At 30.9% G+C, this 11,254-nt stretch overlaps 1 protein-coding gene across 1 annotated transcript; it reads left to right on the forward strand.

Moving 5' to 3' along the window:
* Positions 1-1,953: 1,953 nt before the first annotated feature.
* On the forward strand, positions 1,954-8,631 carry LOC109816165 (glutathione synthetase, chloroplastic). The gene is made up of 12 exons (XM_020381058.3): positions 1,954-2,309; positions 2,588-2,757; positions 2,869-2,944; positions 3,262-3,392; positions 5,112-5,234; positions 5,341-5,421; positions 5,639-5,719; positions 5,821-5,890; positions 6,597-6,718; positions 7,755-7,894; positions 7,992-8,181; positions 8,261-8,631. Exons 1-12 carry the CDS (start codon positions 2,010-2,012, stop codon positions 8,382-8,384), a joined length of 1,608 nt encoding a protein of 535 aa, XP_020236647.1. The 5' UTR covers positions 1,954-2,009; the 3' UTR covers positions 8,385-8,631.
* Positions 8,632-11,254: the final 2,623 nt, after the last annotated feature.

Here is an 11,254-nt window from a genome sequence, read left to right on the forward strand (position 1 = left end):
AATGTTTATATGAAATCAAGAAATAGAAAATAGAAAATTTAGTAATTACATTTTGCTTACTCTTTTCCTTTATTTTCATGGATTTTTATTTAGAATATTTTCAATGAAATATAAAATAATATTTTTTAAAAGATTTGGATAAAATTATCTTTTTTATTAACGTGAGTGTAAGTGTACATTAGTATGTGTTATCCCTTTTATCTTAATTTTTTATTCTCATTTTGAACCCTAAATTTTAATAATAATAATATAAATTATTTTTATATCATGAAAAGTAAAAAAAGACTTACATACATTTTAAAAATATATTTATTAAATTATTTAAAATTATATTTATTAATCTATTTAATATTATTAATATAAAATATACTTTTAAATAGATTAACAAATTAAATTAGAATTTAAAAAATCCAATTTAAATATAGAAGAAAAAAAAAGTTGATGACATATAATAAATAAGACTTGTATATGCTAAATTTGACCTATTTTCTATCACTACAATTAGGATAAATAAGTTGGGAGTAGTCAGCCCTCCAGTCCACCAACTCTATTTTAGCGCCCAAAAAAAGGGTTTTGCTGTAGAGTGTAGAGGTAAGCTAGCCTATTAGCATATGTATTTATTAAACATTTATTATATATAATTAAATTGATAATAAATTATATGTAAAAATAAATATTATATTTAAATATATAAATTATATTTAAAAACTATATAAATAAATATTTTTAAATATGTAAATTATATTTTAGATTTATGATAAATAATTTGTGATATAAAATTATTTTAAATATTATAATTTATTTTAAAAATATTAAAATCTAATTTATAACTAAAAATTGAATTGAATAAAAATATAAAATTAAGGATGAATTAAAAAATGTGCTTTGTTATATATATATATATATATATATATATATATATATAAAACATGATTTATTATACATATTTTCTTAGATGATTTTAATTTTTAATTTTTAAGTAATAAAAATAATATTAAAAATTAATTAGTTTTACGAATATAAAATTTGAACTTAAAATCTTGAGATTTGACAAGCAGGTACAATACTAATTAATTTAAGAAACATTTGTAATTTTTATATATCTTTATTAAATAAAAATATAAAGGGATAATGTATCTCAATTTCACTAATATATGTAATATATATAAAATTTTATGTAAGAAAATATCAATAAAAATGTATATATCTCTTCTATATTTTTATTTTTCTTATTATTGTTACTTGTTTATATTATTTTTTTACCAAGTAACTTTATTTTTAATTTATTTATTATTTATTTTTTTATTCTCTTTTATTTTCTTCTTTCTCTTTTTCTTTCTTTTATATTTTTACCAAAAGACTTCTCTAATTCTACCATTATTTACCTCAATATGGGGGTAAAATAGAATTTACCATTTTTCATTCTAGTTTTGGCTGTAGTCAAAAGAAAGACTCTAGTTAGGAACTTGTTAGATCCGAATCTTCTTAACAAAGGCAGGATTCTGAATTCTTTGATGGTAGGATGCCGATCATCTGCAATTTCAAAAGAAACTACACTATGTGCAGTTGTAAATCTGACCACTAAATTCAATAACATTTAATTTTTAAATTTATTTATTATACAATAAAATAAATTAACGGATGAGATTCATCAGTTTTCAGCAAAAAAAAATGTAGCAGATCAAAATCTGATTAATAAAGTCGTGGGGATGGCCCACTGAAAGGGATACAAACAGAAAAGAAAGGAAACAGTTGTTAGTCACTATTAAGTCCTTCCGTGCAGATTCGCCCGCACGGGAACTTACACCAAATTAAGGAAAATGATTCTGAACATTCCCGCAGCCATTTTACATCTAGAGAAAAATCCAAAATAATAATAATAATAATAATAATAATAATAATAATAATAATAATAATGTGATATCAGAAAAATAAAATTAAGAGAAAGAAGATATTGTTTATAAGCTGTGTATTCAGACTGTGAAAAGGCAAAAAAAGGAGAGTGAAAAATGGCGACTGGTTTTGGTTGCTTTGCATTTCCCGGCACACCGTGCTTCTCCACCAACAAATCCACCCCCAAATTCTCTCATTCCTCTATCTTCACCCGTCATTCACAATTACCCTCTTTCTTCTCCCTTTCTACGAAAATCACAACGTCTCAAAGCGAAACTCTCACCCACACCCCTGAACGCGACTCTCCTCACTTCAATTACCATTATCTCGATGATCAAATTCTCCGTGACGTCGCTCACGACGCACTCGTTTGGAGCTCTCTCCACGGCCTTGTTATTGGCGATAAATCCGTTCAGGTCACACTTATATAAACACTCTCACTCATACTCTCTTGCTATCACCTTTTTTAAGATTGCGAGTAGTAAATTTTATGAATCTGCTCTGGTTTAATGAGTTTCTCCTGAGTTAATGGCGTGTATACTTGCATTTGTGCTTTTCAATAAATTTTTACTAAGTACTGATTAGGGGTTGAAAAGAGTGTGTTGGAGAGAGTGGTGTTAGATTCTTTGATATTATCGTTGCTTGTTTGTGATTTTATTTTGTAACGATGGATGAATGTGTTTTTGGATTGCAGAGATCGGGAAGCGTTCCTGGCGTGGGAATGGTGCATGCACCGCTTGCCTTGTTACCCATGCCATTTCCGGAGAACCAATGGAGAGAAGCGTGTGAGTTGGCTCCTATATTCAATGAACTGGTTGATCGTGTTAGCTTGGATGCTGGGTTTCTCCAGGAATCCCTCTCCAGGTTTGCAAATTTCGTCATGTTCTGTTGTGTATGCAATTTTTGCGCTATTCTTTCTTTCATTTTTTACTGGCTTTTAATTGGGTATCGTTTGTCTCTGTTTGATCAATGCAGGACTAAGAAAGCAGATGAATTCACCTCTAGGCTTTTGGATATTCATTCCGAGGTGCTAGAGATTGACAAAAAACAGGTAAGTGAGTGTTAGTAGGACATTTGTAATGTTGCACCAATAGTATTTCAAGATGATCACTATTTATATTTTTTTGTTCTAGGAACTCATTTTGTGCTCGTAATATTCTGATTGAGAAATAGAGTGGATTCTTTTAGAAATTAGAGCATCGCTGCATTTTTGTTTGTTGCAAATCATTTTATAGAAAACAGAAATGTTGTATATAATTTACTCTAGCAAAAGATTGAGGGTACAGATCTGATGTTTTTCTCCTTTTCTTTATTTTTCTTGAAGTGAATCAAAGGAATTTACTCATTAATTTTTCTCTTCTGTAATAGGAAATACGATTGGGGTTACACCGTTCGGATTATATGCTTGATGAAAAGACTAAATCACTTTTGCAAATAGAACTGAACACTATTGCCTCATCCTTTGCCAGTCTTAGTAATCTTGTGACTGAACTTCATCGGTAAGTGTTGCTTTACAACACTCCTACTGTGCTATCATCTAATTTTTTGAAAGGTCTTTGTTTCATTCAGCTATCAGTTTGTTTTTGTTAAATACCTGATTCTCATTGTTCATACAGATTTTTAAATCTTCTGTGGTACACTTGAATTTTTAAGTGGTTTCAAATCAGAGTTTATTTGAAAATCATAATGTATGTGCTTGGTATTAAAGTATATTTGCCCACATTGAAAATTCAGGGTAGTCAATCTTGCACGATTGCAAGGCTAAATGGAATTGCGGCAGGTGGCTGCTACTGGAGTTCAGTCATGTCATATTTTTGGGTATTGACTGGCACCCTTAAGATCATGTCCACTGAGGTGAAGAGGGACACAACCATACACTGAATTATGAGTTTTCAAACCCTTTTCTTTCGAGACATTCTCTTGTATTTTTTGTATCGGAAAGCATATAAGGGTTTGAAGCACTTCTCTCTCAGTCATTAATGTAAAATCCATAACCTCTGTTTTGAACTCTTAATGTCCAAGCCTCTGCCACTGTTCATGGATGTCCTTTGCTAACCTGTTCATCCATGCAGCTCGTTATTGACTCTGTTCAGTGTACACACACAGGTCTCTGTTCCTTTTGTTTCTGGCTTAATTGTAGTACTGGTCTTTTAGTTTAAAAAATTTAAATTACAAGAGATTTTAGTCAAGTATTTTCAAATTTATGTTTCTCTATTTTTAAAATTGAACAAATATGGTTGCTTTGGTGATTTTCTTCCACATAAAATACTCATACTCAGTTTTTTTTTATCCAAATATTTTGGGGTCTAGGATAAATTTAAGATATAAAATAATTTTAAGAAGTAGGAAGTCACTACTTTAGTAAACATTTTATAAAATTTGAAGAATTTTATACCATGTGAATCAGGGTTTTGACTGTTTGAGTAAGAAAAAAATGAGATATTTTTTTGGGCATGAGTTTGATATTTTGGTTGTTGAGTTTTGAGCAAAAGAAAGTTTAAAACTTTCTAAGTGATTCAATCTGTAAATATTTAAAGTAGGAAACAATAATTTGAACATTTTAAGAAGAAGAAAATCAATGGAAAGATCAAATTTACTTGAGTTTAAAAATAGAGACTTTTTAGTCTCAAAAAAATCTTAAGAGACTAAAATTGCACATATCCAAATTAAAGGGACTAAAAATGTAACTAACCCTTTATTTATTTATTTATTTTGTTTGTGTATTGTATAGTGTGTTCTTCACACAGCATAGTTCCTCATAGTCCTGATTCCACTAATTTTTCCATGGGCGGTTCTCTCTCTTTTTCTATTAATTTCAAGATCTTCCTTTCTTTTTTTTTCTTTTTCAGTCTTCATACCTATGTTTTCATTCCTCTCATTATTAATTACTATATAGGCCATATATTAATGGTGATTGTGTACCAGGATGATAATTTTAATTATTTATTATGAATTATGAATGTCTTTAATTTTGGATATATTTTTTTTTTATCTTAACTATACATATGTATGGTATAAGTTATATATATATTGCATCAATGATCTTTTGTATAACAGCGAACTTCTGTTCTGCAGTAGCAGTTTTGGTGTTGTTCACTTTGTGCTGTTACAAGAGATTAATAACTATGGTTGAAATTATTTATATGAACTCTGGTGGTAATATATTTTTTAAAGACTTTTTAAAATAAATATCTTTATATTATTTGGTCATTTTCTAGATACATACTTTCTCGCCATGGAAAATTGCTTGGATTAGATTCCAAAAGGATTCCTGCCAACAATGCCATCAATCAGTATGCAGAGGCCTTGGCTAAAGCTTGGAGTGAGTATAATAACCGCAGGTCAGTCCAGATAAAAAAAATAAATAAAAAAAATCCCTTTAACTTTCTCTTGCACATACATTGCTGCTTTTGGTTCCCATCTATATTTTATAATGTATCCATGCAGGGCCGTGATTATGATAGTGGTTCAGGCTGAAGAGAGGAACATGTACGACCAGCATTTGTTTTCTTCAGTTCTAATCGATAGATATCCTTTCTTTACAGTTATAATTAATTACAGTACAAAAGGAAAAATGTTCATTTTATTACCATATAACTGAGCAGACTCTTTTATTTGTACAAGTTGTGCTATTAAATGTGAAATCAACAATATAAAGGGTTGCTTTTATGATAAGAAAACTACTGTAGTTTTTTTCACTCAGTACATATTTTTGGATTTTCTATCGTCCTTAGCTTTTTAACACGCATAATATTACAACTATACGGAAAACATTGGCAGAAGTCGATCAAGAAGGAGAAATTCTACCAGATGGAACTCTTTCTGTGTATGTAGACTTTAGACATAAAAAAACTGACCTGCTATTGTTTGTGGCTTAATACGTCATGGTTCTGATTGTAGATAAATATAATTTATTGGCTCTTGCAGGGATGGGCAAGCGGTTTCAGTCATTTATTTCCGGGCTGGCTATACACCACTTGACTATCCTTCAGAATCAGTGAGTGATTTGAAACAAGTTTTTTGCTGCTCATAAGGACCATTTTTTTTCACTGTAGAAACATGTGTTTTATTTTCTTAAGCACGAGGAAGGTTAGGCCACTGAATCTGGTATGACCTCTGTGGCAAAAAGAGTCTCTCTCACTAGTGTTAGAAAATGGTACTGTATTGTCCATTAATATTAATTACTCTATCCGCTAATTAAACTTCTGTTAATATTCACATGATAAAAGGATTTATACCTATCACGTGAAGTCAAGCTGGGCATAGAGGGCAACATTCTTACTAACTATCAAGTGTAGTTAGCTTTTGGAGGCCTACAAATATTGAATTCTTTACGAAGATAAATAATATCTATTTTTGTCCCTAATAATAGTTGGCTTCCATAAACAAAATCTTTTGGTGATTTCTCAGCATAATGTGTTTTTCATGACTTTCTCGGTCATTTTACATTTTTTTGAAAAAAATATAATCTGATTTACTTTTTGTTAGGATATAGTATAAGGAGATTACCGTAGTTATTAATTAGAAGGATATCATGTTATTGGTTCCTAACATCTTTTCTCTTCTCTACATCCTTTCTATTCCATGGATTATCTTCTACTTCAATATTGTTACCTGCTATTGCTGTATTATCTTGTAATATTAGTGTTCTAGTTTGACTATAAATTCTTATGGTTTAGGCATATTTTGCTCAAAATATGTAGGAATGGAGAGCTAGGCTACTGATTGAACAATCTTCGGCTATCAAATGTCCTTCTATATCCTATCATTTGGTTGGCACCAAAAAGATTCAACAGGAACTTGCAAAGCCTGGTGTTCTTGAGAGGTATCTTCTAATTAATATTCTTTATATCTACCAAGCTTATTTCATCCTTTACGCATTGAAAGTGATTGATCAAATCACAGATGCAAAGTTTTAAAAGAAAACCATATAATGAACTATTGAGTTACTGTGTAAAGTGAGATTTTCCTTCATGATTTTCTTTCCAGTGCAAGCCTTGCTCAGTTGGTTGGTCATGATATTGTTGTACTTGTACCCTCTAGGAATGCTAGGTTTTTGTTTTAAATGTTCAGTAGGACTACTTTTGTAAATTGAAAATGTTTATCTGATCCAGTGGCATCGTCCAGAATGTAGCTGCAACCATTGTTGGCCAATTGTGGCAAGAATGCATGGTTAATGTTTGGGATTTTTGGATGCTTGTAAGTCTGCAATCATATCAAAGTTTGTTGAGGGAAAAGTTGAAGGTTTCGAATCGAGTTTGATTTTTTATAAAATTATGAGTGGATTGGAAGGAGGGAGTTTGCTATCAAAAGATCATGTTGTCTATAGGGAAGATCCTAATTCTAGAAGCTTTTGATGAAAGAGTAGACTAGTTGGAAGAAGTCATGGATTCAGTGTGCTAATGATAGAGGTGTCAATTCAAAAGGTTTCCTAGAGTGGATGCAGGAAAGATAACGTGTTTATCTGGGAGATTGATGGCAACGGAGGAAATCAGGAATTTAGCGGGTAGAGGTTTGAATTGATGTGCTTTCCTTGCTTGTTCTTTCTTTTCTTTTTTTTTTTTTTTGTGCTTTCATGTTTCATTTTCTTATGGAGGATATTTTCTATTCTTACAGTTTTGTTTTTTCTTCTAATGATATTTATTCAGTTCTTCTTTTGTCCCAAATAAAAATAAATAAATAAATGATGGATGAAAATGCATGTTTCCCATAGCTACACTCATTCTTCCTATTTTGGTATAGGGAATTGCATGTACTGAACACGTTCAGATTATAGCAATCCAACCCCCCCTCCCTCTGCAATTTTATCTTGGGAAACAAGCAGGTCTAAGACTAAATACTTGAATCAAAATTGTAAGCAGGTACCTCGAAAACAAAGATGACATTGCCAAATTACGTAAATGTTTTGCTGGGTTGTGGAGTTTGGATGACTCAAATATTGTTAAAAAAGCAATTGAAAGGCCGGAGTTATTTGTGATGAAGCCCCAAAGAGAAGGAGGAGGTCTTATACCACCTAAACTCTGATTTAACCTACTTCCCTACTTTATTGAAAATAAGATGGTAAGAAACTTATCTAACGAATTATAATTACTTTTCAGGAAACAATATTTATGGTGATGATGTGAGGGAAACCCTCCTAAAATTGCAGAAAGAAGACTCAGAAGATGCAACTTATATCCTTATGCAGAGGATATTTCCGTCTATTTCTGCAGCAGTTTTGATGCGTAATGGTCGTTGGCACAAGGATACTGCCATTTCAGAGCTTGGAATATTTGGTACTTATTTAAGGTACATTGCTTGGCTACATGTCTGTAACAGTTGAGTTTAAATTTGCATAAACTTGATATCCATGGACTGGAATTCGCAGGACTAAGGATAAGGTTATCATGAATAAACAAAGTGGTTATTTGATGCGTACAAAAATATCATCATCTGATGAAGGTGGGGTAGCAGCTGGTTTTGCTGTGTTGGATAGTGTATACCTGACTTGAAGGAACCAAGAGCAACTTAGGTTATTAGGGTAATTCGAAACCTTACGCAAGTGATGGTTGACACATTAATGACATCTTCATTTAAATCTCTTGCTTTTATTTACCTGCCTCCACAAAATGTAAAAATAATAGGAGAGGCCTCGTAGTTTCGTTTTCCTTCTCCCATGGGATTTTATATAATTACTGTATATAAGCTGTTAATGCTTCTTCCTTAAACTGTTCAAACCTGTTCATTCTTATTCTTATTCTTATTATTATTATTATTATTATTATTATTATTATTATTATTATTATTATTATTATTATTATTATTCTTATTCTTATTCTTATTCTTATTCTTATTCTTATTCTTATTATTATTATTATTATTATTATTATTATTCTTATTCTTATTCTTATTCTTATTATTATTATTATTATTATTATTATTATTCTCATTCTTATTATTATTCTTATTATTATTATTATTATTCTCATTATTATTATTATTATTATTATTATTATTATTATTATTATTATTATTATTATTATGCATGTAAATTCATATTGCAAAAAATGCAGTATTGCAATCCAACAATAACACGTTCTAAACCTCGGTCACCATTTTGCACATATTCCAATCCTTTAACTTTTGTTGGTAGTATATCCAACCTCACATTCCATGCAAAAAATGGTTTTGAGGGTAGCTTGAACTTTCATATTGTTGTAAAGATATCAATCTCCTACTAGGAGTTGGATCTTAAGGATTGCAATTTTGCATATGTTGACTTAATTGTATAAAAGTTGGATGGATCTACTTTCTACCACCACATAAACATCGTGCCAAAAATATGTCGATCACCTTTTTGCAAAGATATATAGAAAATATAATCGACTAAATAAATTCTTTAAAAAATCTTCATCTTTCCAAGCATCATGCCAAAAATTAGTATCTCTTTCATTCCTTATTTTCCACTTATCATAAAATCAATCTTCATCCACCCAAGCATCATAAATTAAACCACTTATCACTACTTTTTTTTGTCAAACCACTTATCGTAGACATCAAAAGGTCATAATATTCCCCACCATTGTCATTATCAATGTGTTTCAACTTCTTGCCTAATAATTATTTCTCAACCAAAGCCTAAAACTCTTTTAACTTCTCTGACACTTTTTTCTTCAAAACATGGACTCAGTTTTTTTTTTTTTTGTACAATCATCATTAAATGTAACAAAATGAAGTGTAACCTCAAAAAAGTACATCTTCAAAGTGTCACAAGCATCTAAATGCACCAATTCTAGCAACTCAAATTTCCTAGTGAAGGATAATTTTATCTATTTAACAATCATATAATAAAAACACTTATCTATCGATCTTTTTACCTAAACAATGCAATCCCTTTTCATTGATATGATCAAGCCTTTGGTGCTACCAAGATGCCTCTATATCCACAACATTCACATTGTCTTTAAAAACCAAATATTTTGTCCAACAAAGTTTAGAAATTTCCCTCCTTTGGTCACAATCAAGTTATCGTTAGAGAGTTTCCATCTTCCAGAACTAATGACAACCACAATCATCAAGCACCTGCACAAAAAAAATATGGACATCTAGGGCATGTTTGACTCCTCTAAGCAATAACTGCATATTCATGTTAGTTTGTAATCAAACATCACCAACACAAATCAATTTGATCATGCCATCATTACCCATATTCAAAACTCTGAAATCATTTGAAGTGTAAGATGTGAAGAACTTCTTCCTGGTTGTAACATATGCATGGTAGCACCATTATCAATTATCCACATACTTTCATGTGATACTAGATTAATTGAATCAAGGTCACAAAGAATAACAAGATCATCATTATCAGTATCAACAAAACATCATGATCCTTCTCGTTTTGCTTACCTTTCTTGTCTTTATTATCCTTCTTCCACAAAAAACAATTTTTTTGTATGTGTCTAGTTTTATGACAATAATGACACTCCATATTCTTACACTATACCAAAAGAAAGGAATAACGTCACAAATTTTGCGGCATTTTTAAAGAACCGCCACCGCTTTATTATTTAGTTATAACTTATTGCGGTTTTAGTAAACAAATGCAATTATCTATTATTCTCTTGCAGTTAATGTTGAATCGCCGCAGGTAAGTTAAAATTTTTAGAGTCAAATGTTCCCCCCTCTCATCAGAAACACCTTAGAAACCTAACCCCCTTGCTCTCCCCGCTCTATTCTTCTTCTTCTCCTTCACTCATAGTCACGCGTCTACCCTGCCCAAGAGTCACGCCTTTGCTCTTCCGCTGTGAACATTGCTCACCGACACGAGCTCACGAGCTAATAGCGACAAGTTAAAGGGCTTATGGCGATGATTTCAAGGGATCACAACCTTTGCTTTTCTCTGCCTCTCTTTTGGTGAGTATTCCTACATTGGCAGCTCTATTTGCATTTGCAGCTCTAATATCTCCTTCTTTAGGTTCTTGTTTTCCTCCATTAGTTGTTATTCATTCTTCTCTTCCGTCGAACTCATTGCATTTTCCTTAGAACAAGACTTGAGGTACGCAAGGAAAGCACATAAGTGCATTTTGTTTAATTATTAAATGACATATGTTAATAACCTGTGTGCTGTTCTGATTTTGTTTTGGTGGTTGATTGCATCGATTTGACTTTAGTTGTGGTTAATTATTGAAGGCCATGGGATAACTTATTTTTATTTGAAATTTGGAAAAAATGTTTTTTTTCAAGTACTGAAATATTGGTTATTGTTAAGTCTCAATTTTACTTCTTTTTGGATGAGACTTATTGAACAATTCCACTCATCCTCTGAACCATTGCAATATAATTATTCTCCTTTTGGTTCATTTTGTGTGCAGATATAACTAAC

The sequence above is a fragment of the Cajanus cajan genome, chromosome 5 (assembly GCF_000230855.2).
Source record: "Cajanus cajan strain Asha chromosome 5, NIPB_CcT2T_4, whole genome shotgun sequence".
In the NCBI taxonomy this organism is placed as follows: Eukaryota; Viridiplantae; Streptophyta; class Magnoliopsida; order Fabales; family Fabaceae; genus Cajanus; species Cajanus cajan.